The sequence below is a fragment of the Thunnus maccoyii genome, chromosome 15 (assembly GCF_910596095.1).
Source record: "Thunnus maccoyii chromosome 15, fThuMac1.1, whole genome shotgun sequence".
Taxonomy (NCBI): Eukaryota; Metazoa; Chordata; class Actinopteri; order Scombriformes; family Scombridae; genus Thunnus; species Thunnus maccoyii.
Genome location: NC_056547.1, coordinates 7338030 through 7364151, shown reverse-complemented (window position 1 = coordinate 7364151; position 26122 = coordinate 7338030). Strand labels below are relative to the sequence as shown.

At 39.9% G+C, this 26122-nt stretch overlaps 1 protein-coding gene across 3 annotated transcripts in view; it reads right to left on the bottom strand.

Annotated features, from left to right (window-relative positions):
* Positions 1–26122, bottom strand: part of pvrl2l (PVR cell adhesion molecule related 2 like) — a 300657-nt gene that overhangs the window by 175020 nt on the left and 99515 nt on the right. For all 3 annotated transcript variants that reach the window (XM_042434647.1, XM_042434648.1, XM_042434649.1), the window contains exon 2: positions 2619–2731. In XM_042434647.1, the coding sequence (XP_042290581.1) occupies positions 2619–2731 (113 nt within the window). The remainder of the gene's footprint in view (positions 1–2618; positions 2732–26122) is intronic.

Below are 26122 nucleotides of genomic sequence, written 5' to 3'. Positions count from 1 at the left end.
TGTTCTCTGAAAGCTCTCCAACACTCAAAACAAAACATTCAAACCCAGACTAAAAACATCTCTGAACAGTAAGCAGCTCATTATCTACTGCATCTATTTAATAACTGTATGAATAAACAAGAACATCCAATAATTATCTACAACAACTCAAAAAAAGCCTGTGTTCATGTTTAAATTTCAGCGACTGTATATTTAACTGCATGACTATTAAAATCCGCACTATTCTTTCTACTTTGAAACTTGGAATAATTTCATTTACGGTAGGAAAATGTCAAACTCAATTAAAGCTGTCTGAGTAAAGGAGCCAAGAGAATCTATTACAAGATTAAATTGAAGGTCTCTTAGACTTGCAAACACTCTCTTAAGGACCCCCGATGCCTTTTTAAAGAAAGTCATCTAACGCACCTTTCTGTCTTTAGATTTCTGATGTGAGAGAGATATTGATATCTGTTATGGCTATATGAGACTCCACCGCCAGGGAAAATACTGTGATGTTATACCAAATTGATTTTCTTTTCTCTGCAGTTTTCAAAGTGACAGTTTCAAATACAAATTGCTGTCTAGTGGTGGACCAGGAAGTAGAGGGAATAAAGTTCATCAATACACATTTAGCAAACATCTATTAAATTTACAACATCTAGAGGTATGCCAGAGACGGTTGAAGGGTGCGAGGAGGAAGATGGATCGTAACCCAGATGTCAGCACAAATTAGTGGATGAGACTTCCCTCCTTTGCTTTGGATTGTAAAGAAAATATAACATAGGGCAATTTCGCCTGTCTGCAATTTCGTTTTTTTGTATATGAACAAATTGCCTATTGATTCCATCCACAACTCAGAGAGGGACAGATCACACCAGGAGCAAATTGAACTAGTAAACAGCTCATAACGCTTTTGCTTTAGTCTACTTGGAGCATCAGTTCAGGTGGTGTCAGATAAGTTGTCATCTGGGATTTGATAAAATAAATTGACTTTCAGATAGTCCAGAGGTTCCCATTCTGGTGTAGTGTTTGCTCGGCCCTTCCCATTGGATAAGATCCAGTTAAAATGGAACGAGCTGTGAGTGATAATTGCTCTAGAAATGAAAGGAAACAGTAACAACATATTTACATACTGGTCAGAAAGACTTTTAAGATGATTTTAATTGCATATTTCCTTAAGTAATGTAATCCCCATGACTACATATTGATTGCTGTGGACACACTGTTGATGACTGTAACAGGCAGGACAGCTAATTATTATTTTATTATCGATTAATCTGTCAGTTATCGATTTGTCTATAAATTCAGGAAATTGGGAAAAATTAGTCAACAGTCAAAAATCCAAAGATTTACTATCATATACGACACAGAAATGCTTCAAATCATCACGTTTGAGAAGCTGCAAACAGCTAATGTTTGGCGTTTTCGCTTTAGAAATGATTAAAACGATTAGTCTATTACCAAAATAGTTGCGGATGAATGTTCTGTCACTATGTAGGCTGTGTGTAAACTGCCTCAGATGAGAAGTTTATGCCAATTTCATAAGCAAACATAGTGGCTCAGGATGTGTTTAGTTTACTTTAGAACAAACATCGGAGGAGGAGAAAACAGCAAGCCGGCACTTTAAGAGAAAAAAAATATGCCTTCCAGCAGTTCCAAAATATTGTTGTTCACATGCTGAATTTTTTTTTTTAGGTTTGCTAGACTGCTGCAAATACCTCCAGGAAACTAATAGGTTTTCTTCAGACTTGTAAAGGTGTGTGAGATGGCAGTGTCACCATGAGTGCAAGACTTACTTGTTTGCCACCAAGTCCAGCTGTTGTCAGTGAGTGAATAACTCAAACATGTACAATGACTGTTTGTTAAACCACAGTGCATGATTTTCTCTGACTGCATGTGATAAATACACACGTGTACACGTTTACAACATGTAAATAAGACAACCTACAGCTGTTTCCACATACATCAAGCTCTCTTTTCCCCCCATTCTTTAAACAACTACGTCTATTTTTTGCGCATTCGAACAAATGAAGACTTTCCTTCAAATGGAGACTGTCCAAAAGCGTGTGCTGTTATCCCCATTTGAAGGATTATCACGTCAGTAACAGCTATAAACACTTTTCCCTCTAGACGTGTTCAAACAACCCGTCAGATAAACTAGTTCATTTTAAGCATACTCTGGTCTTAACTGTTTGCTTTTGTGCTAAGCTAAAGCCAAACATTTCCTGGAGCTGCCTCCGCTGCGTGCCATCACCGAGCAAAGATACTGCTGGTCAGTAAATAAATCTAATATGTACATTAACTGCCTGTAAAGCCATGCTAAAATAAGCATACAGAGCGTGAATAAGAGCCTTAGTTTGGACCTAGTGGAGCTGTTTTGCTGTGCTTCAGATGTTCAGTATTCCTTTCACAAAGCAGAATTTTGTATCATGAATTTCTTTGCTGGCGTGTCTGTTTTTTTTCTGCACTAGGGACTGGACTCATGGGAGGGAGATTTACCTTTTTGCCCTCCAGATAAACCTCCTCAAATCTCTTTCAATGAATTCACTCCATTAGGCATAAACACCACGTCAGTCTAAGACATTCTGAGCTTCAGTGCTTCTGCTAAAAACACAGTGTTGGCTTTTCATCTGCCTTACCTGTGTGAGTTTGGTCCGGCCTCCTCCGTCAATGAATTGGCAGCGGAGCTCAACTGACTCTGTAGGATACGCCTCCAGCTCCTCCTCGACTCGCACTTTCTGAGCTCTGTTACCTGGAGGCAGGAGACAAAAAAGGAGACAAAGAGGGAGATTAGTCAGTCATCCACAAAACCAATATTATTTGAATAATTAAACATTTGTTTGTTTATACCGAAATCGAACCAGAAAGTTGAACAAACAGAGACTAAAAGGCAGAGGATGGAAAGAGGGAGAGCAGTAACAGTGGAGTATTTAGAAGTATTTCATTATGAATCTGGTGAAGATGCGATCGCAGTGATTGATGTTTTTCCCTCCCACTTGTTTTGTTTTTTTTGTCAGGAGGGAGGATCGAGCCCCTTGAAGTGTTCTCGATGAGGTTACGGAGAAGCATGATGGGAACAGAGAGAGAAAGACAATGAGGGGGGGAATTAAGAAGGAGCCAGACAGAGAAAACCGAGACAAGTTCATTAAAGCGACGAGAAAAAAAAAAAAAAAAAAAAAAAAACGGAATCATGAGGCTTTGATAACAAGCCTCAGGCGGAGTCTTAGCCAACTTCCTTCAGCTAAGGCCTTCCTCATTACAGTAAATCTCATCTACCAGGAGGCATCGCTAGGGGGCGAGCCTCTAGGAACACCACAGCAGCCGGGGTAGCGTTTCTCTAATCTGTTTGAAATTCAGTGGAAGACACCTGTAACTTCCTCGCTCGAGCGTGCACAGAGTGAGCAGAGCCAGTCATCCAGGCCGGCTCAGTGTCACGGAAACAAGCCAGGAGAGCTGCCCTGTTCATTCAAACTTTAACTGAGATGAAAGCGGGTTGGTTGGAGCCAAGCAGTGTCTCAACAACACCCGTGCAGTATCCTCTAACCTGCAGGCTGTTTCACAATCCTGAGCTTAAATTGGATGAGCGGAATGAGTTTTCTTAACATTCGCCCCCTTATTCTGTGATCGACTGACTACACTAGGCTGAAGCGGTCTGCTGCTGAGGCCCAAATCATGTGCTGCAAGACTTCTTTTTTTAAAACCTGTGCTTTCTCCTTTTTTACCTTTTGTGGAAAAAATGTCACCGTGTGGCTGGCGGTACCCCTGTTTTTATTCCGAACAAGAATCGGTATTACTGATTCTGTCAGGTCTCCGCGTTCAAAGGCACTCCACAGGAGAGCCTGGCTTCTGCTGAATTTTAGATGGATTTGACAAATAAAACTTATAAAGCAGAAAATGCATTTGAGGCAAAAAAAAAAAAAACTTCAAATAGTTTGCATGCTAAAGCAGCAGGAAAAACCTGTGCAGGGCAAATTCTACTAAACAACAGGATCTTAAAAGTACTCCTTGTCTGGTTTTCAAATGCATATAAGTCTTGTTGTGTGAGGAACGTGTTGATTAAAAGCACTTCAGCGCCTTATATGAACCGTCCCTGCCTCTTAGCGATAGGCCCTTTTTATTTGGATTAGTCCTCCGCAAGCAGCTCTCGACTAGCGAGACAAATCGCCGCAGTTGTGCCTCTTAAAAATTATATATACACACATAACCAACAAATTGCATTTTGCAGTATTACATTTCTGGAAATTAATGAACTTTAATGAACTTGTAATCCTTGTAATCATGAGGGGGGGGGGCAGAAAATGACTCAAAGAAAATAAGAAAGAAAAACAAAAAGAGAAGGATCAAAAAGAGCAACTTGTAATCCTCCATTAATACAATCTAGTCCGAGTCCAGCAGCTCAATGTGTTTGGCAGCAACCAAATACAAATCATACGAGGCTTCAAGTGACATTTTTAAAGAGTCTTTGAGTGAGTCAGTGAGCCTCATCATCAAACCCCCTGATGCCCACTTTAGTTACTGTAACACATAATGACGCTTTCTTTTTTCCCCTTTTCTTCCTGCACTCATTCTGTTCCTTTAACCGTTCTCCGCCTGGCACTCATGCAATGATCCAGACCCCTGCCACGAACCCCCCCCCCCCCGCTGACCCCGGATCAAATCCTACCAAGGTCTTTTCTCCTCCACCTCCCCTTGCCTCATGCCCTCTCAGTCAGCCCCTGCGCCTGTAAAGATAAAATTCTTGCGGGGAGCCGGCCTCTCACTCTCTCTTCACAAGAAAAAGGGGATAAGCACTCGATAACCGCTGGCCAGCCCCGGGTGGTTCCGCAGAAAAAAGCCTCTTAGTGTGTGAGGGATTGATTAGGACAACATGTTAGCATGGAGGTGAATGGACTGGCTGGGGTATAGCCTGCAAAATCAGCTGTAAAACAGTCACACTAACAATGAGTGTGAAAAGTGTGTGTGTGCTACAGGGGGTGTTGCATCCACGTGTCCGCCCATGTGTGCGGGGAGGAATTCTGTGTGTAAAGGCATATGCTTGATGGTGTGTGTGTGTGTGTGTGATTACAGTACATCTGAGTGTGTGTGTGTGTGTGTGCATAAATCAGAGCATCTCGTCGTAATGTGAGCGCATACGCGACTGACTCAGTCATTGAACCACAGTCTCTACCCTGAGGGAGACAATGGGCTGTCAAACCAGTTATCCATTACCGTTTTAAGACAGTCATACGCACACACACACACACACACACATGCGAAAGCCATAAATGCAAACTACTTGCTGTCAGATGAGTTTTTTCCACGGTGCAAATAAACAAAAAAATAGCAGCAATGAACCGAGAGTTCAACTCTTGGCTCCGTTGTGTTTCTCCTTCCATCACATTCCTCTGCTCTCTTTTATTCTTTATTCTCTTATGCACAAGCACACAGATTAGTTTCCCCTAATTAAACACATCAACCCACAATTCCCTCTATTCATAAAGAATCTGTAAAATTCCACTTCACACCAGATAATCCTACCGAAGCCATGAATCACATAAACTTTCCGGTTATACGTAGCGGTCAACGAAATCTCTTCTGTGACGCAGGGAAGTTAATCATATTTCTATTATTATTATTGTTTTTTATATTTATATTCTTTCTCTTTCAACCTAACCAGTCAAGGCAGATGGTCGCCCACCCAGAGCCTGGTTCTGTTCAAGGTTTCTTCCCATTAAAAGAAAGAGTTTTTTCCTTGCCGCTGTAGCCAAGTGCTTGCTCACGGGGGGAATAGTTGGGTCTCTGTAAATTAAAGAGTACAGTCTAAACTCGTTCTATGTGAAAAGTGCCCTGAGATAACTTCTGTTGTGATTTGGCGCTACATAAATAAAATTGACTCGACTTGATTTGACTTAACAGACTGAAAGAGCTAAATACTAAAAGAGAAAAAGTCAGAGAGGGTGTGAAAGGAGTCGGAAAAAAAAAATCATGAGGACGGATTCATGTAGCTGAATGAAATAGTAACAGAAAAGAAATAGTGAATTGACTAAAGGAACGACTGCAGAGAGAGAGTAAAGGTGATGGAGCTGCAGGGGGAGACAGCAGGAGAAAATAAAGAAGAATGACTAAAAAAACCAGAAAGAAGAATAAGAAGCCACAGAGGGAGAAACTTTGAAGATGAGGAGAAAAGTAAAACATTGAAAGAGTGAGAGGAACAGAGAGCAGAGAGCACGAGATCGCATCACAAATGATTCATTTCCCTCAGAGGTTGACTCCAAAAAGCCCTGCGGAGAGCGAGCAGACAGGCTCAGAGAGAGAGACGAGACGAGCTCCAGGATGAAGAAAGTTTCTCTTTCTACGGTGCGTACATGACGACCTCGCTCTCACAAAAGTGACCACTTGTAGGCGTTTCGCTGGGCGGTTTCTGGGTGTCACATATCGCTGTTGCTAACATGTTTTAAACTTTGGCACCTGGATCATCTGATTTTGCACAAATGTTATAACATTTTGCATGTCTAGAAAGAAATATCCTTGATTTTATATTTTACTTGAGCTGAGGGAGTTTGCTACTTATCCCTCTTTTGCTAGTTGGCCAGCAAACTAGCACGACTTCTGTCTATGATAGCTAAAGGCAGCAGCTAAAATACTCATAAGACCATGACTTATTGAAACTTGGCCAATTGGTCTATCAGAGAGGCGAGAGGTCCAAACTGTATGTTGTAAACCATCACATACCAACTTCCTGGTTCAACTTTGTCCTACTGTACTTACAGCACATTCACGGTTTCCTAGCAACATTACAGGTACACTCACTTTCCCCTCAATAAAGTGGTGACTAATCTGGATTGTTGTTAATGATGGCTTGTTGGAAACCTGTCTGACTGCTCATGTTTCTTACACCGCCCTGATCCTTGGATTTGATCCTCTACAGACACGTATTAAGACATCTAAAATTACTCTGCTTGGAATAGTAATGTGTGTTTGATATGGTTTTTCAACAAAATAAGTATAATTACCACATTAAAATACTTGAAATGGCATCTACTCCATCTCCCTCATTAAAAAAAATCCAGAATCTATGAATATGTAAATATCGTTCCTTTCAAAAGTTTAACTAGAGGACACAAGATGTCTCTGACTTCACCCCTGAAATCCATCCTCAGTGTTTGTGCACCGGAGGCGTCAGGCTGCCACATAACACACTGGACCACTTCCAAACTAGTTGTGATGTCACTAATCATACTCATAGATGCATAAAGTCAGATTTTCAGCAGAAAGTGTCAAACTTTTGCACCATGAAGTTCAAATATCCAACTTTAGGAACAAGAAGAAAAACTTTTTTTGAGCATAAGAGGAACTTTACAATGATAAGCCTTAAAATATATCATTTAAGTTAAACAATTTCTACTTAGATTTCCAATTTGCTCTATAGGTACAGTTTCCATGTATTAAAAAGTTTCCTTGAATAAGAGGACACTGCTCAACAGCTCAGAATCACCTTTTCATTAGAACTTTAAAGAGATAAATGTGAGAAGGTGCAAAATAACTGCCTTTTTATGCTTCGTATAAGCCAGATATTTTACTTTATGTGCATACTGAGATCAGAGATACAATGTAGTATTGTCTGAAATACTGGGCAGAGGCCATAGCATAGATCTACAACGACCCCACCCATCCTCTCCACTCAGCATTTCAGTTGCTGCCATCAGGCTGCAGACTGAAACTTCCAAATAACCAGGAAGATGACAAGAAATCCTTTATCCCATCGGCTGTGACCATCCTCAATAAGAGCCTGTTTAAAAGGCCCATTGGAACTCGTCTGCCCCCCTTCACCCCCTCCACCCTCCACCCACAGACTCCTTTATTTCATTATTATTATTATAATAATAAGGCTGATCTTTAGGACATTCTACAACTACCACCATAACTTTGTTTTAATGTGCATTTATCTATTTATTGTTAAGTACTGCTGTGTAATATGCATTGCTGTGATGGTGGACTTACGTGCCAGTGGAAGAAAAATCCACTCATCATGTTTATTACTGCCACTTAGTCACTTTAAGACTTTATCCTACCTTTAATGTATAAATATTGTGTATTGTTGTGTATGACGTGCATTGTCTGTGCTAAACAGGAATTTCCATTTCATGTAGATGTTATGGACAATAAAGTAGTCTGAATCTGAATCTTCCATTCAGAGATCATGAAAAAACAACATAAGTTCAATGACAACAATCGTTTAATACCTGGAATTTTTGCACTGCTTGTTGATCAACAGCTAAGTCCAATTATATATTTCCCCCATAACTTTAACTGAAGCACACACTTTCTCAATTGTTATAGACAATTATTGGAGACACGCTTTGTGCCCTGTGAAATCACATGTAATTGCTGAGTATGGTTATGCTCTTTTATTTTTTTCCCTGCGAGCGCATGACACATACGCCTGTCCTACTATGAGGAAAATTGGTGTCAATACACAGCTATGACCCCAATCTTTTCAACCCTTTCCATTATTTGCTCGCAACCACAATGATCCCACAATTTGCTGCTTATTCTAATGTTGCTCTCAGTGGAAGTCACTGTGGATCGGAGCGACGGCTAAACGTAAATGGAAAGTCAAGCAGGGGAGGCGGTTAAATGAATGGCCATACTCTGCTTCCCTCCCAATGCACCAGAGAGATGAATCACAGTTAATTGACATTTAGAGGCTTGTGGCATTTGCCTGTTTATGTGGAGCTTCCCGACGTAGACAGGCACGCAGGGTTAAGCGTGAGGAATATGCTGATGGGGGTGCACACTCATCCATATTAACATCCAAATCACATACTTATAGAAGGCAGTGAACCACATCTGTTTTGTTTTGGGGGTTTTCATCAGCCTGTCATGATGTCAGTTATGTCAGCTTTTATCTGGGTGATTGCCAACAGCCGTCAAACCCTAAAATGGAAAGAATTAACTCATTTGAAAAGCTGCTGCATGTATATTTTTTTATGATAAAACAAATTCTTTTCTCCCTTGTTCGCCGTATCAGTATCAATCATTAAATTATTTCAGACACTCTAATTAATGTGAACAAACGAGACTATTAGATGATTAAGACAGGTAGCCTCTGTCTCATGACAGTGTTATTATTAGTGCTTCTGTTTGTCAATGGTAAAGCCCTTAATTGGATATAATTCTTGTTGAACAAGATAACAGATAATAGAGAGGTTATTTACATCCAATGGGTTGTCATGAGCTATTCATTAATGAAAGACAGTTTTCCAGAAAGGTAAAATTAGATTTGTCTCTCTTAAACTTAATTACAGTGCGGTCACTCTTCATACTCTCTCGAAAGAAATAAGCTACGGAAACAAGTGTTGAGGGCCAGACTGTTTCTTTTGAATTGTGGGTCTATTACATTGACACAAGAAATGATGGTTTCTTTAATTGTGACCAAAGAACCAAATAAAATATAGGAAGTCTGACCAAACTGACCAACACAGGTAGGTTTCATACACATTATAGATAGTTGTAATGCTGACTGGAGCTCTGGCTTTTCTGCACTTCACTTCCTTGGAAGTTCTCTCCGCCAACGAGTCGGGAAAAAAAAATGGGAACATGATGTCAGGTTACGACGACCCGCCTATTTATAGACTCGAGTTTAACAATGTCCAAATCAAGACACACTAAGTGTTCACACTCCGGAGCCTTGAAATACAAAACTCTCTTCTTACATTATTCATCCATGTAGATATAAAATTTGACATTTAACTTTCTATTCATTTCTGTGCTCATCCATGAGTGAAGCAACATCTGTCTTAGCACAACCTGCAGTTACACGGGGTTAACTGTGTCATCATTCCACTTAATAATTTCTCTGTCCTCAAGCTTTTGCCATCTTTTGTCAAGAGACAGCTGTTGAGAGTGTTGGGCAACCAAGCATAAATTAAGCTTAAGGCCGCCGATATAACGGTGCTGCTAACAAGGGAATGGAAGAGATTTTGAAAGATTCATGCGGTAAAACTAATTTTTAATCACTGTTACTTGGGACTTTGTACCTTGTGGCGATGTTGTAATTTTTATGTGAAGCATTTTAATATGAGGATAAATACTTTTTCACATGAAACAGGAAGGAAGAGAAGGATGGATGGGAGGAGACTGGTGACAGATATCAGTCTAATGAAAGATGTCAGAAAACAGATATGTGATCAAAATTTCAATATGCAGCCAGGCGTCTATCTACAAAATCCATGTTTTTTCCTGTTTCTTCCTTTCTGTGTCTGTGGATGATTTTAAGTGCATTTCCACGATCACCTGTGAAACAGTGTCTGCAGTCCTGAGATGTCTTGTCATTTTTTTATGAGCTTTTTTTAATTAACTGAAAACAACTGTCTTCTGTGGCTGAAAATGAAGCTGATAAGATCGGTAAGAGTAAACCAAAACAATAAAGTTGTGGGCTGCAAAACCAAAACAATGAGCTGAAAGACACTAAAAATGCTCCATACACCAGTGGGGAACTGCAGAATTGGGTGACATTTCTCTCTGGGTTTATCACTACAAGCAAATCCTTTCAAATACAAGTAGTCATGTGATCCATTGTTAATATAAAAATATAGATTTTAGCTCCTTTAAGCTTATGGAGGTGGTGCTCTTTTTAAGGAAATATGTTTGGCCATTCATTGCATTGTTATTCCTTGTGTTTAATACTTCATGAGTAATTAACTGCTACCAAATGTGATATCAATCACCATAGGCTTTGATAGATTTCACGCACAGCATAGGTCAACACCTATCAAAATCTGATGGCTCATAACATTCACACGTGAAAAAAAAAAAAAAAAAAAAAAAAAAGCCCAGATATAATTCCTCAAATGTGACATGAAAGAAAGCGAAGAGGCAGAGGAGGGCTGGCAATGAGTGACTGTCTCATCCACCATACACTGGGAAGCTGAATTACCGGTAATTGGCATTTGACAGCTCATAATCATGGCATTTTGTGTTGGCTTTTTAGCAACAGGACACTGATCAACAATGCAGTAGAGGGAAAGGAAAGAGGAGATTAGTTGTCATGAGGACAGCTTTGGTCTCACACACGCAGTTACTGTTAGCTGGCAGTCAAAAGCTCCTGGCATCCGTGTGTGTGTGCACGGGGTTTTTTTTTTTTTAAACCAGAAAGGTGCTAATACAACTGAAATTAATTCCAATATGAAATATCCACCATTCAAAAAAATTCAAAACCAATCAACAGAGATTGATGAAAAGCACAAAATTGCAGAATAATTCTCATTCATTCAGTTCCAAAAACACCTATTATTTCCCATCTCTTGATATATTGGATCTCAATTCATCAATTCATCATCCATATTTTCTGTCACAAAATGCAAGCTAATTATGTTCATAGTTGAGGAATAGATAATACCTTAGTTGTGACGGCTCCGTTATATTAAAAGATTTTGAATGATGAATTTAAGCAGAGAAAGAAAGTGCTTTTACCCAATAAATGTAAGCTAAATAAAAACAGTAATAAGATGTGATTAAAGAGCAGAGCTGGCATTTAAGTTTGATCTGTACTGAAATGTTCACCATCAGAGTAAAAAAATGGCTTATCCTGTGCCAAAAATGACTGTTGGGATCAAATTAAAGCAAAATAATCTTTAAACAGATTAGAAAGTTTAGTTATTCTCTTTTGAAAAGTTTAAAGACTGGATCATCCATATGTATGAGATATTGAGCTAAATCAAAATAACATAGTAACCGTGTTACCACACATCAGTCACTTGAATCAACTCTAATTGCCACTGAAAGCTCATGGTCTTCACCTGATTAGATATAGCTCTTACAGTATATGTGTTGAAAGTGTACGGTGTCATTTAGAGAGATTTAAATGGAAAATTGGAAAAGGTTGTCACAGTCGGAAGCATCCTCAACAATCTCGGCAAATGTGTCACCGTTGCTTTGTTGATAAATGATCTGTGTGATTAGCTCCCTGATGTGATTTCAAAAACACTTTTTTTCTCCGCTACCTTCGCCTTTCACGAGCAGAAAGAGATTTTAGAAATGTTACGACGATGACAAGATAAAACACACCATCTTAAAACATCCCAAGTGATAATGAATGATCTGAGAAATCTATTCGTGAACACAAAAGTGACATCTTGACTCTCAAAGTAAGATGCTTTGTGAAAACATTACAGTATTGTAGAGAGGGAGAGTGTTTTCCCTCCCTTAGAGTGTTTTATTTCCTGAGGTGGGACAAAACAGCAAGGGATTACTCCGAAATGTAAACTAATGGGATATGAGTTCGCAAGACAAAGTCAGTTTAATGTGAACAGAATAAAGCTTTTTCCCTACAATCTATAATGGTTTTACAGTTACTTACTAGAGAAAAATGAAGCCACCAGCATAGATTTTCCAATGTCAAATAATAATTTCTAATTCCCAGTAAAGTAAATGTAATAACATTTAAATAATTTTCAACCAGAACTCATTATTTGTCAGATAGGTGTGTGGTGTGATAGACTAAAAAAGTAACTTTTAATTTCAGTTTAACATTAATGGGCAGCTGACAGCACAGATAATTGGCATGTTTACACTGTGGGTGGCTTTTCAGAATGTAACAATGTCAGCTGACAACCCATTAACTCCAGTTATGGTGATTTCATGTTTTTTTTTTTTTTTTTTTAACTGGAATTGAAGGGCTGCATAATCCTCTGTGGGCTGAGAAAATGATATGGCCTGTGGGCTTAAGAAACCCTTTTCAGAATCCTTCTGCATTATTTCCAAAATGCACAGTGGATTATCTCACAAGGAGTCTGCTCTTATTTATTTTCTGAAAAGTTGGCCATTTGCAGAAGCAAGGCTTTCACTCACCCGCTTGATTAGGGCATTAATGCAATTCTACGATTGCGATGTGTGACGGTTTCATGTGTGTGTGTGTGTGTGTGTGAGACACTTACAAAGAGCTCGAGAGCTGACTCATCAGTAATTGGTATTTGACAGTAAATGACTTCTACTGTATATACTCATCTTTATAATCACGTTTCCATTGTCCTCTTTATGATAGATGTAGCAGGGATTTCCTATCCACACCTGCTCTTTGCACCGTCAAGAGGCTGATAATGTTCATGATACCGTAACACAAAAGCCTACGTTATCATAATGTACAAGTGCTAGATATGCAATTTAGTTACACTGTACAAATTGTAGTGGTCAACTCCCATCTTTTCATATATGCTATCCATGCATCTCTGATAAAAAACCTCAAAGCAAAAACAGAAAGTAGAGCTGCAACAAGTTGTCTGATCAATTAGTTGATCAACAGAAAATTTGCTAACTATTTTGATAGTCCAAGTTCTCTGATTCCAGTGTCTTTAATGGGAATATTTTTTTTGGTTTCTTTAGTCTTCTATGACACTAAATTTAGTATCTTGAGTTGTGGACTGTTGGTCGGGACAAAAGAAGACATTTGAGGACATCACCTTGGGCTTTGGGAAAACAGTGATTGGCATTTTCACCATTTTACAGACCAAACAATTAATTGATTAATCGAGAAAACAACAAATTAATTGATAATGATCATTAGCTCTAGCCCTAACAGACAGGTGGCCGTCTAAATGTCAGATCTGCAGCGTGCATAAGCTCAGCAGTGGCATAAAGGTCAGTGTCCACATGCATCTACTTAACAGGCCACCACAGTTCACACTATTGTTCTATTTACAGCAATGTGTTTTCACAGGAAAAATGAACTGTTGGGTCTGTGGTACAACAGAGGCCCTACATCAATATTTTTTTTATATTTGTCTGCCACTTATCCATTATCGAAGAGAAGTCCTATTCTATAAATATCCCAATATGTTACGATTACTAAATTTGAAAAGCTCTGAAGTCTCTTTATCATTTTACCTTCCCGTACTTTTCTACTACTGATTGCTATAACCATCTCCACACAGTATACACAGATTAACAGTAAGGTCTTTTGAGGCATAGTTTGTAGGCACTAAAACTGAATTTCGCAAGCAATAAAACAATCTCTGCACGCTGACATCATTGTATTTTCAGTGCTGTGTGTTTTATACAGTAGCGGGGCAAAAAATCAGAGAAAATCTGAATAACAGAAGCCAACACCGGCTGCTTCCTACTGAGGTTAGGCAACTCACATGACACATGACGTTCTATGAAATTTTCTGATGTCTTTTGGCCTTAAAGTCAACAGAATGGAGGACAGAGGAGTGAGCTTCTGACTGAATGTTTTTCTGATTTGACTCCAGGGGCCTTTTTCACAAAGCAGGATTACCGAGTTAACTGGATATCTTTGATGAGTCAAACCTGGAACCTTCTTCAAAGCTGGAACATGGCAAAAAGTAGAAAGAGCTGTTCTGGATGTTACATGGTGTCAAAATAACATTGCAAACCTGCTCTGTGAGAAAGAACCCTGCACAGACTGGAAAAGTCTGGGGAAAGTTAATAGGAAATGTTCTTTCTCAGTATATACTGTGGAAGTGCGCTTGAGCAAGGTGTTCAACCCTTAAAGCTGCTCAGTGGACACTGGTTTAAGACTGTTGTCCCCAAGAGTGAATGTATGGGACTATAAATGTGGATGCATAATGGTGCTGAGAAAGAATATTCAAGCTCCGCATAACCAAAATTAAAGACAAAAGTTCAGTTCTGTGTGTTTACATAGGTTTTCTCAAGTGTTCTTCCAGTGTAATGCACCAAGAGACATGCCTTAGTGTATAATCTACAAATGAAAAACCTTCCCCCTGCAGGCTACGTTTACACATTAAATAATAAGAGCACCAACAGCGGTGTTCAGGTAGAGAACAGCAGGTTCAATAACTCCGGTCTCTATTTTCAAAAGCCCACCTTTGCCACTCAGGCTCTGTGCACCTTCTGTGCAGCATACAAACAAAAACAAAGACAAGAACTTTTGAAAAGCTCCCAGTATCAACAGGATGGGAGATAAACATATTTATGAGCAAATGAATTGAGCAATCGTACAATGAGTTCACTTAAGGAAGATTGACTTCAGGGAGTACAAAGGGGTTGAAGATGCCGAACGTGACGCTGTCCATATGTCTTAAATGATACATCTCTGTCATATCTTTATAAAAACAAAGGATTCACAGCGCTCATGTCAATGGCTTTTGTTCCATGCTTCGTTTCATGTGCAGGCATTCCTTTTCATGCCCCTGCCTTGTTGTTCAAGGCTTCACGGCTCTCCTCAGAGTTTCTATCTGATGTGCTTCCACTGCTCAATACACTTGCATTCTGCTGCACAGATCAAAGGCCAGCGAGGAATTCATCAAAAGGAATTATTCAAAAAAGAAAGAGGGGAAGATATAAGAGATGTAGTTCTGAACAAATTAGATGGTTATCCAATATTGGTAGAAAGGACGAGCAAAGGCAAAAGGGGCACAACGAGCGTAAAATTGGGAGAGAATATTCAGAATTCAAAAAAAGCAATTGGTATAATATGCATCTTATTTCATTTGTGATTGTTTGTTGAAACAAGGAGTAGCGGTGACGTTATGGGATAGTGTTGTATATATTACATGGTGCCATATGATATCTACAGACTGACCCAAAAACCCCTGAAACTACCATCTTGCTTCCCACAAAGCATAACATGTTCTACGCTTGTGCAATCTTGGAAATTAAGGTAATTGAGGGATTGAAGTAAATTGACAGCAACAACAACAACCATCATCTTGAGGCTGGAGCAGATTGACATTGCAAACCAAAAGCTAAATTATAGCCCAGATTGAAAGATATTGTGGATGACAATCAAATCCACTTGTATTCTTTTGGAATTTATTATTAAGAAAAGCATAGAAAAGTATTCTACTTTCCTGTCCTCATATTATCAACTGACCCTTTACTGAACCCTGCCGCCCCCTAATTACTGTTGCCGGTCAAGCTTTTCCTTCGAGCACAGCATTTATTTTACAATTATAACAGTGGAAGCTAAAACTTCTTGGCACTGTCAATTTAGACGGCTAAAAGTTGAGGTGATGCATAAACACATCTGACAGACTCATTTTAAGAACAAAAACCCTGTAACAGGCTTTTAAATATGCACTTGATGCTAAAAGACAGAGGCTGAAGTTACACGTCCCCAGCATTCTCACCAGTTGATGGCCTATTTAATATGGAAATCAAGGAGCAGCACAACACCACACTGGATATTCCAGTCCTCAATGAGGCTTTTCTAATGTAACGTTTAACCCCACAAAAATAATAGCTAGTAGTTAGCTAATGAAATGCTCCTTAGCTTTAGAAGTAACACTGGGTGACTGCTGTACAGTAAGTAGGTCAGGCTCGTTAAACTAGTTAGCTAAGCATGCTAACATTTTAAACTTATGTTAAAGGACTAATGTGTAAGATTTAGTGGCATCTTGCAATGAGGTTGCAGATTGAAACCAAATGAATACCCCTCCCCTTTCAAGCCTGTAGGAGAACCTACAGTGGCTCCGAAAAACAAAAGACTCTTCTCTAGCCAGTGTTTGGTTTGTCTGTTCTGGGCTTTTGTAGGAACCTGGCGGTGCAACATGACAGGCTCTGAGGAAGAGAACCTGCTCCTTATGTAGATATAAAGGGCTCATTCTAGGGTAACGAAAACATAACAATTCTTGCTTTCAGGTGATTATACACTAATTAAAACATACTTATAAATATCATATTCCATTCCTGCCAAGTCTGTTCCACTAGATTCCACTAAATTCTACACACTACACCTTTAAAAGTAGACAAACAAACTGTTCAATCCATCCCCTACACTTTTACACTTCTGTTTTTGATGTTCTGTTCTTTGGAAAGACAAAAAAAACAAAACAATCACACAACCAAGAATAGCTTTTACTACAACCCCATGCACACCTCTGTGCTAGGTTATGGCTGCTAAGCTGATTGGACAAATGCTCGAGGGGGTTAATTAAGACACACTTTTATTCATTAAGCTTATTCTACTTGGCTTATTACTACTATTATGTCGAAACTTCTCCCCAGCCACCTCCTGCTCCTGGCGCAGGGCCCTCATACTTCTACCAGCAATCACCAGGATATTTTCTGGTCCCTATTTTTGGTCAGGCCTCTAATCGGCTTCTTGCCCAGCTCTGCCTGTGAGAATGCTTTCCAACTATGAACGGTGCCAGTCTCTATGCTGTTATGTCCACCTACACCACAATCAGGTGTGTTAAGCAGCCCTGTTAGAAGCCCATTAGAAGCCATTACTTACATGCAAGGGCCTCCTCTCCTGCTGTATGATCTGCTTTTTAATTCTCACCGGGCACACTTAGAGGGTTTATTACACACAATATACATACTCGTGGGTGTGTATATGATACATGATCATATTCTCTCGACCTAAGAGAGTACATGCCCAAGTCGGGAACTGTTTAATTATGTTATGTGGAGTTTTCAAACCCTTTCCATATCATAAAAGGTCCTCTGGTCAAACTGGCCAGTGTGTAATCCACCAACTAACATGTATCTCCATAAAAAATTCAGACCTCCAGGAGGTAACATTAAAGTGGATTACTCTCAGCGTTTTTAGTTTGAAAATGAAACCATGTGACTGCCAACTGAGGCCATAAATATGCATTATGTTTAACAGCAAAGGAAATTTTAATGATCAATTAAAGGAGGAAGCCAAAGAGCTGAGAACATTTAACATTTCACAAGAAAAACAAATGTATCACAAAGTCTGAAGCATATTTTATCTGGTTGTGCATATTAGATTTTGGGGGGTTTTTCTCTACTAAAATCAACTTGTGACTCATCACTCCTGGGATGGCTGAGACAGTGAATCACTGACGGGAGGAATCCAACAATGGGGGTGGATTTAGCTCATTTCATTTCAAAGCGACACGAGTCCATTTTAACAAGCGCTCTTCAGTAAAACACTAAGACGAGAGAAATGTGGCCAGCCAAGCACTGAGCCCTAATTACTGATATTTTCTGCCAGAACAAGAAGCAAGTGGCAAATAACCAGATTACAAAGCTGAACACAAATTAATAAGGCAAGATCAGGAGATGAACACCAAATATTAACACTTTTGTTTTCTGAGAACGACAGGGATCTGGGATGGGATGGTAGGGGGACTGGGATTTTATGTGTACCAAAAAACAACCAGCAAGACATCAACAGAAATTATATTAGTGCTTCTAAAATAGGGTTCAGAGATCACCAGATGCTCTTGGAGGTGTTCCAGTGAATCCCCAGCTATGTGAGAATGTTTGAGAATGACTAACTCCAATAGTTTCTGTCACTTGAACACCTGTAGAGACATAATACAATTTTAAATCAGCAGCAAAGTCCCATATTGGAACCAAATTGGACTCCATGTGTTAATGTGTGAACCGCACTTTCACTGGTAAAGACCTAAAAGTTAGATGATTTAAAATTATGTTTCTATTACTTAGATTATTGGGAGTTTTCATCAAAAAAAGGGAACTTTTGCCTCTAGGCTTGTTCAATAATTAATCTAGTACTAAAAGGTAAAAAACCATTTGTAGTTAAAATCACCGTTCTGTGAAGGCACACCAAAAGATCATCACTCAGAGGCGGGAATCCTGTTGAGTTGGAACGCACGCTAATCACTAATAAAGCAGGCGATTCTGCTGAATATAGCACATGTATGCACCCACCTCTTCGCTGTGAGTCCTCATTACACCTTCAGTCAGTTGTCATAACACTCAAACACAAAGCGTTCAATTCATACACTACAGGGAAAGAGCCTCCAGCTCTCTGAAGCCGTGCCCAGGTATTGAAACAATTAGCTGACAAATATGATCAACTAACATATTCATTACTCTTACACCCACTCTCAAAAGTAAGTCTCCTCACAAATATAACATTAAGCTCTCTGATCACCAGACATGACACTAAATATTGTTCCACATCTGTAAAATCAAGCCCGGTGTCTCTGACAATTATGTTCATGTTGGGGACTGTTCCACAGCACATGATTTACAGTACTGTGAAGGAGGTTTAGGCTCCCGCAGAGTCCCTGATCTCAACTTCACTGAGTCAGTCTGGGATTACATGTGGAAACAGAAGCCATTCAGACAGACTAAATCCACGGGAGGACTGTGGCAAGTTCTCCAAGATGTTTGGCACAACCTACCTGCCAAGCATCTTGAAAAACTGTATACCGAAGCAAAGCATGGTCACACCAAATATTGATTTGTTTCTTCTGTTTACTGCACTTTGTATGAAGTTAATTGATTGATGGAATTATTTTTGAAAGCATCCTCACTTTACTTTTATCGCCTAAAACAAAACTACGTACAATGGCGAGGTTTGGTAGTCAGCAAAACAAAACACTGAGTACTAAACCGCTCTTTCAAAGGGAAAACTTAATTGCTGATCTATTACTTTATGATAGAAAATTAGATTCTGGCGTTACATGTATCGCAAATGCAAACAAAATGTCTTTTCTCAAAATTTGTGATGCAATATTCCACAAGCTGATGATCCAGCGCTAGGCTAGGCGGCCCTTGGGACACATTAAGTGACCTCAAAACAAAAGAGCAGCACAGACAGAAACACTTGCGGAGGGAGATAAAAGCTACTGTGTGCCGAACAAAACAGAAACAACAAGAACAGAGTGTAAAGTACAGCGGCGGCGAGCAGAACACAGAGCTGAATAAAACAGAAGCGCGAGAAAGAACAGGATGGGAAAAAAAATACCTCTGCACAAGACAACAAAACGGCAATACAGGCACCAAAACAGAAGAAGAGAGCAAAACAGTAGAACAGAGAAGTGTGAGAGGAGGGGAGTGTTGGAAATGCAAACGAGAGAGAGACACACAGACAGCGAGTTGGGGGGGGCGGGAGGAGGGGGGCAGTTGGTGCTCTTTGTGTTCTGAAATGAAGAGAAATGAGAAGAAATGGATGCAGGCCTAGAGGGAGAGAGGGCAGAACACTGTGTACCAGGACATTATAGTCTGAAATTACATAGGACACAATCTCTTCTCGCTCCCTGCTACAATTCAATTCATACCCTGGATTCCTATTTGTCTCTCGCTCGCCCCGCTACAACTGAATTCATATCCAAGAACCTATTTTCTCTTTCTCTCTCTCTCTCTTTCTCTCTCTTGGTGCAGTGATGACAGCTCTACCATATTAAGAGTGTGAGAACTGCTGTGACTGGGCATCTGCAGGTGGTGTGTGTGTGTGTGTGTGTGTGTGTGTGTGTGTGTGTGTGTGTGTGTGTGTGTGTGTGTGTGTGTGTGACCTCTCCGAATCTATTATCTCTGCAGGTATCGAGATCACATCCAACAGTCGTGCAGGCTGACCAATCACTGCCAACACAGGCTGGTTTATGTGTGTGTGTATGTGTGTGCGCTTGTATGTGGGTGTGTCTTTGATCTCTGGCTGTCCTTGCCATGCCCCCCCCACCATCTCTCTCTCTCTCTCTCTCTCTCTCCCATGTAAACACATATACACCACACCACACACACACACAGGGCGGCCTGTGTTGGCAGTAACACACACACACACACGCAGTGAGAGCCTCCAGCTGTTTTCAGTCTCTCTCCTGTCGAACTGACAGACACTAAGCAGACTGATCTCCTCAACTTGAGACGTCAGCCTCTCCTCCCTCCTGCCCTCTGACTGACTCCCTCCCCCTCTCTCTCTCTCTCTCGCTTTCTCTCTCTCTCTCTTTACTTCTTTCCGCGTATTGCTTTCTTGTCGTCCTCTGCCCTCCTGTTCTCCTGTTTTGTGTCTTTCTCACCCTCTCCATCTTCCTCCCCCTCCCCTCTCAGAGTCCACATGTCTCTTCTCGCCTCCCCCAGACCATCTGACACTCTCTCAATTATGTCTTTGGCTCAGTTTGTGATCAAGTGTACATAACAAAAGCATGCAGTTATTTACAATAGACGTAATATGGCTTGAATATTGAGGATTCCCAGTCGCATCTTGAGACTACAGATATGTCAGGTGACTCGCTGCATAATAAATATTTATGCAAGTAAAACCTACTAGAGCTAAACAAAAAAGTTACAGTAACTTAGTGACGTGGGAGGGTGTAGCTGCTGGTCTAATTAGTAATATTTTAACTCTGGTTGTCATCATACATGTCCTAGCCAAATATAGGTGGGCCTCCCCAGAAATCCATTAATGTCAGATGTCCAGGGAGATGAGAACTATGTTAATGGGATATTCTGAGCCTTAGTAATCTCAAACAATAATATTGATAGTGCAACACTTAAAAAGTGGAGGGTGGGGATGGGGGGGGGGGGTGTGAGGCATGTGGGCAGGAGTTCCTTAGTGGCATCCCCTGGCCAGAGAAAAAATAATATTAATAAATGACGACATTTAAACAAACCAGAAGTCATATTTAAATAAACCTTTCTGTGTTTAACTTGGTTTATTTTCACATGAAGACAGCAGCTAACAACAGCCCCAAAAACAACAAAAAAATCCTCTTTGTATTTCGGAGCAGAGCTGCAGACAGGTTGAGTAACAATGGTGCTCCGTTTACACTAGGATTTAACATTTTAAAACAAGATTTTACCAGCTGCTAACTGAAGGAACAGACAGCCAGAGAGTTAAAGAGCTACAGGACGAAATGCAAAGAGGATTTCTGTTGTTTTTTGTGGCTGCCAGCAGCATTTCCTCCCAGTCACAGATGGAGAGATTTCCCCCAGCAGGTCAGTGCTGCCGTTAGCTCCTGAAGCTAAAACTATCTCAATCAGTATATATATATGAAAATGAGCACAGGCGGTTTCACAGACTCTCACTCAAGGGTGCTGACTGGGGGGGAGATGGGTGTTCACATTCTACCATTTATATAAATTTCATGATGTAGAGAGCATCGGCCACGCCTTTTCAAGCTTATTTTAAACAGCAGATGACATCTTGAGCCATTTTCAATGCATAAAAGTGCAGGTTTTTAATAAATTTGGTGTCAACGTCAATATTAACACCAGCATTGATGTGTTGCATCACAGTACAGTCATATAATTTAGTTTACGTGTGTTTAAGTGTGCAGTACCTCTTAAATTTTTAATTAACTACACACTGTGTTTGGTACATTCCTAAACTCTACCAGAACCTTTTTAAATCTCTATTGAAGGCTAAATATCATTGAGGTACTACATTCTAACAACATTTTTTTAAATTGACATGTAACAAACATGGACCAGCCGGTGTATCCGAGAGTTTCTGGTCAAGTCCCCACCTCCAGCTGTAACACTGCTTCTACTTTACTTTGGCCCTTTGCTTGCATAATGCATCATGCCTCTTATTATCTGTCTACTGGCCTCTTGACTTCAGCAATATGTCGCCACATTCTGCTTCGAGTTTGACATTCTTATCAGCCTCGGGGTAGACAAGCTAAACTGATGTAGTGGGCGGTGAAGCTTTTGTCCTATTTATGTTTTTGTACGGAATGAAATAAGAATCCACATAAAAAAAATGTGCAATAATTGCAATGCCCGGAAGGATAATGGGAAGAAGAAAAGGGCAGATCCTTTAAATACTCCTGGACAAATCTTTGTTCATCCACTTAAGGGATCAGTTCACCTTTGAGATTTCTGCCTCCACACCAATACGATGAAGGTGAGAGGAATACTGTTTTGTGGTGCCAGAAGCATTGAAAAATTAGAAAACTGTTTTATTTGGACTATTTCTTTGGTAGAAAGTAGTTCCAATGAAAACATGTTCATGGTGAGGTCTGTGGATTATCCAGACTGACTCTGTAACACTTTATTTCCTTTTCTTTTTCTTTGAGTAAGAACATGCTTTTACCTGAAGACATTAGAGGAATGATTTGGTAACTGTAAGTAAGTGACTATTGGACTTCGCCATACATAACCCAATCCTTGATGGGTTAGACAGAGACAGAGAAGGTGTCCACATTACATAAGCAATTGTTCAAAGTTACAGAATCCCTAACATGGTACAGTGGAGGCTAGCTGAACACTTGTAGCCAGACACAGTTAAATCATATTCTAGACTACACCTTAAGCCCAGAAGTATGTGGACACTCCCGACCTCATACTTTTGTGTCGTAGAGCTTGGTCCCTTAGTTGTAATAAATGGAATTCTTTGTGCTATGCATAGACTGTATATAAAAATGGATGTAGCGAGGTGTGACGTCACCCATTGGTTTGCAATAAAGCTGGTTTGAAGCCCAGAGTCTCAGCTTATGGTCAGCACTATATTTTCCGTTTCAAGCTAGGACCTTCCATATGAGGAGTGCCTCAGACCAAAACGAATGCTATCTTACTAGGAACACCAAGCGCTGGTCACTTGGGCTAACATTAGCTACTTTAGCTAAATTGTGCTAACAGGGCAGGTATCATAAACAAGTAACATTAAAGTTACTGAAATATTGTGACAAAAGTCCGACTCAGTGCGAATCCCGGAGCCAGGGAGACCAGCATGTGAGTGAACTGTCATTCACAGCTGTCAATCAACGCCCACATCGCAGACATAAAAGCTACTATAAGTCTTCAAATCTTAACATAATGACTCGTTGAAAAAAAATGACTGGGTGCTACAGCATACAGGGGTATTTTAGTGTGCTCTGTGGCAACAGTTTGAGGAAGGCCCTCTCCAGTTTCAACAATACCCCTGTGCACAAAGCCATGTCCATAAAGAAACGATTTTCCCAGTTTGATGAAGAACATCTTGAATGGGCTGCAACAAAGCCCTGACATCAACCCCTTTCTTAACACCTTTGGGATGAAGTGGAACACCGAGCGAGAGCCAGGCCCTATCGCTCATCTTCACTGGTTGACCTCACTAGTGGCTCTTGTGGCTGCAATGGGAGCAAATCCCTGCAGCAGATTAATGCCCATAGTTTTGGAAACACATTATGGGTGTAATGTCATCCATGTGGTCTGGACTTTCAAAGTGTCAAAAGCTCATTTTAGATGAATACAAAATCAATATTTACAAAAGACAATCAAACAAATACAGTAGTAACCCCTGGACAAAAAACTGATGATATGCATTTAATCAAACTCCTGAAGGAACAGTCTCTCTCTCTCTCTCTCTCTCTCTCTACATTTCTCCTGTTTATAAGACTGTTGTTCACCCTCACCTTCCCTCAGGCTCATCCGACTCTCTAGACTCTACTGTCCCTGTCCTCCTTTCTTCTGTACCCATCCACTGTCCATGTTTCTCTCTCCTTCTTCTCCCTTTGTCTCTGTTGTCCCCTCCCTCAACCACATTTTCTCAAGGTCAGACTCATGCTCTCCCCCGTCTCTACTGTCCCTCTATCCCTCTCTTTTCTCCCCCTTTCTCTTTCATCTCCATAATTTTGTGTGCTCCTCTTTATCTCTCGCCCTCCATGCCACTTTTCTCTGCTTTCATCTCCTCCTGGCCTTGAGTCTGTCCGTCCAGTGGCCTATTACATATCTCAATTTTCCTCAAAGCTCTGCTCCTTGTATCTCCTTGTCTCTTTCAGTCTGTATTCTTCTTTCTTTCAGTGTCTATTCTTCTATCTCCCTCTTCCAATACTCTTTGCTTTTTACAACAAAAAAAAAATTCCAGAAAAGCATGCTTTTATGTTGCTAAGAGACAGTACAATCTTCATTAGGTCCTTCAAGAAAGGTACTTATCTAAAGAGCTTGAGGGTCATGACCTGCGTAGGCTAGCTCATGGCCCAGAAATGTATTGTGATTCAAGTCCATATGTTATTCCAGTGCTGTTACTTTATCTTCACTGTCTGCAGACTTTCTATGTTACTCTAGTTTCACCTTGCACTTCCTCCAAATAACAGTATTTTTCATTCAGATATCAATGTGGTTACGTACATGTGTTATGTAAATGTGTGGGGAATTTAAAATGTCAATATCATGTCTGAATAAACTTCTGAGGTACTTTTACATACAAGTCATACATACAAAGTAACATTTTTGTAACATGGTGCAAACCTGAATAAAATGCTGTCAGATTGACATAAAAGCAGCAGCAGCACAAGGTTAAATAGACAGAGAAGGTATCTTATTCCACCTAAATGTTGTAAAGTAAAATATCACAATTATTTACACTGTAAATAAGCCCATTTGAAGTTAAGGATATTCTCAGATCGGTCTTTAAAGTGGATATATTCAATAAAGTCTAAGTATCTCGAATAAAGTCTCAACTAACAAGCTAACATGCTGATGTTTAGCAGGTATAATGCTTACCATATTCACAAACTTAGTTAGCATGCTAACATTTGGTAATTGGTCTGATAATGGCACTAGACAAAAAGTCAGACAGATCATCAAAGTCAGAAGGATCATCCCCTGGAAACCATGAATATCTGTACCAAATTTCATGGAAGTCCATCCAATAGTTGTTGAGATATTTCAGTCTGGTACAAAGTGGTGGACCAACCAACTAACATTGCCATCCATAGAGCCATGACGCTACCATGGCTAAAAATCTATATTTCTATATCACAATGGATCACAAGACTACTTCTGAGTGAAACAGATTGTTCGTAGTGAAGAACTCACAAAAAATTATCACCCAACTGTTTTTTCTCTCAGATCTATGGAGCTTTGTAGCATCTTTCAGCTAAATGTTTCGTTTTATGGCTAGGGGTGTGCCCGAATACAAATACATTATTCGGCAAAGCACAAATAGTGGGTTTTATACAAATATTTGTTTCATATAAATATAATAAAAGTTGAGCTACTGACACAAGCAAAGTGTTCTTAAAGACTCCATAAACTGTTGTTCCACTTCTCCTTTCCACAAAGTTAGGTTGTAAAAAATAGTCAATAAATGAAAAGTGCAAAGCAATAATTGCCTTTGAAGTTCCTCCCTACACGTTACATGGTGTGCTGTCTCTGTGTTGTGGGTGCACAAATAGATAGGTCTGGCTGCAATGAGGCAATGAGTAAAATTTTAGCTGAGTAATCATAATAATTTTCTAAAATTAAAAGTGTAATAAAAACAAAAACAGGATTTTTAAGCCTCTTTCCACTTTTATTCAAATACAAATACAGATACAAATAATTTTGCTGCCTCAACAAATACAGATACAAATACTGGGATCTCTGCACATCCCTATTTATGGCCCACAACTTCACTGTTTTGGTTCACTCTTATTGCTTTCATAGTATTGTTTTTGGCCTCAGCAGGCAGCTGTTCTCAGTGAACAATCTCACTATGCACTTATCTGTCCAGCACCAAACAGAAGACTGATAAAGTTAGCAACTAGCTGGTGAAAAA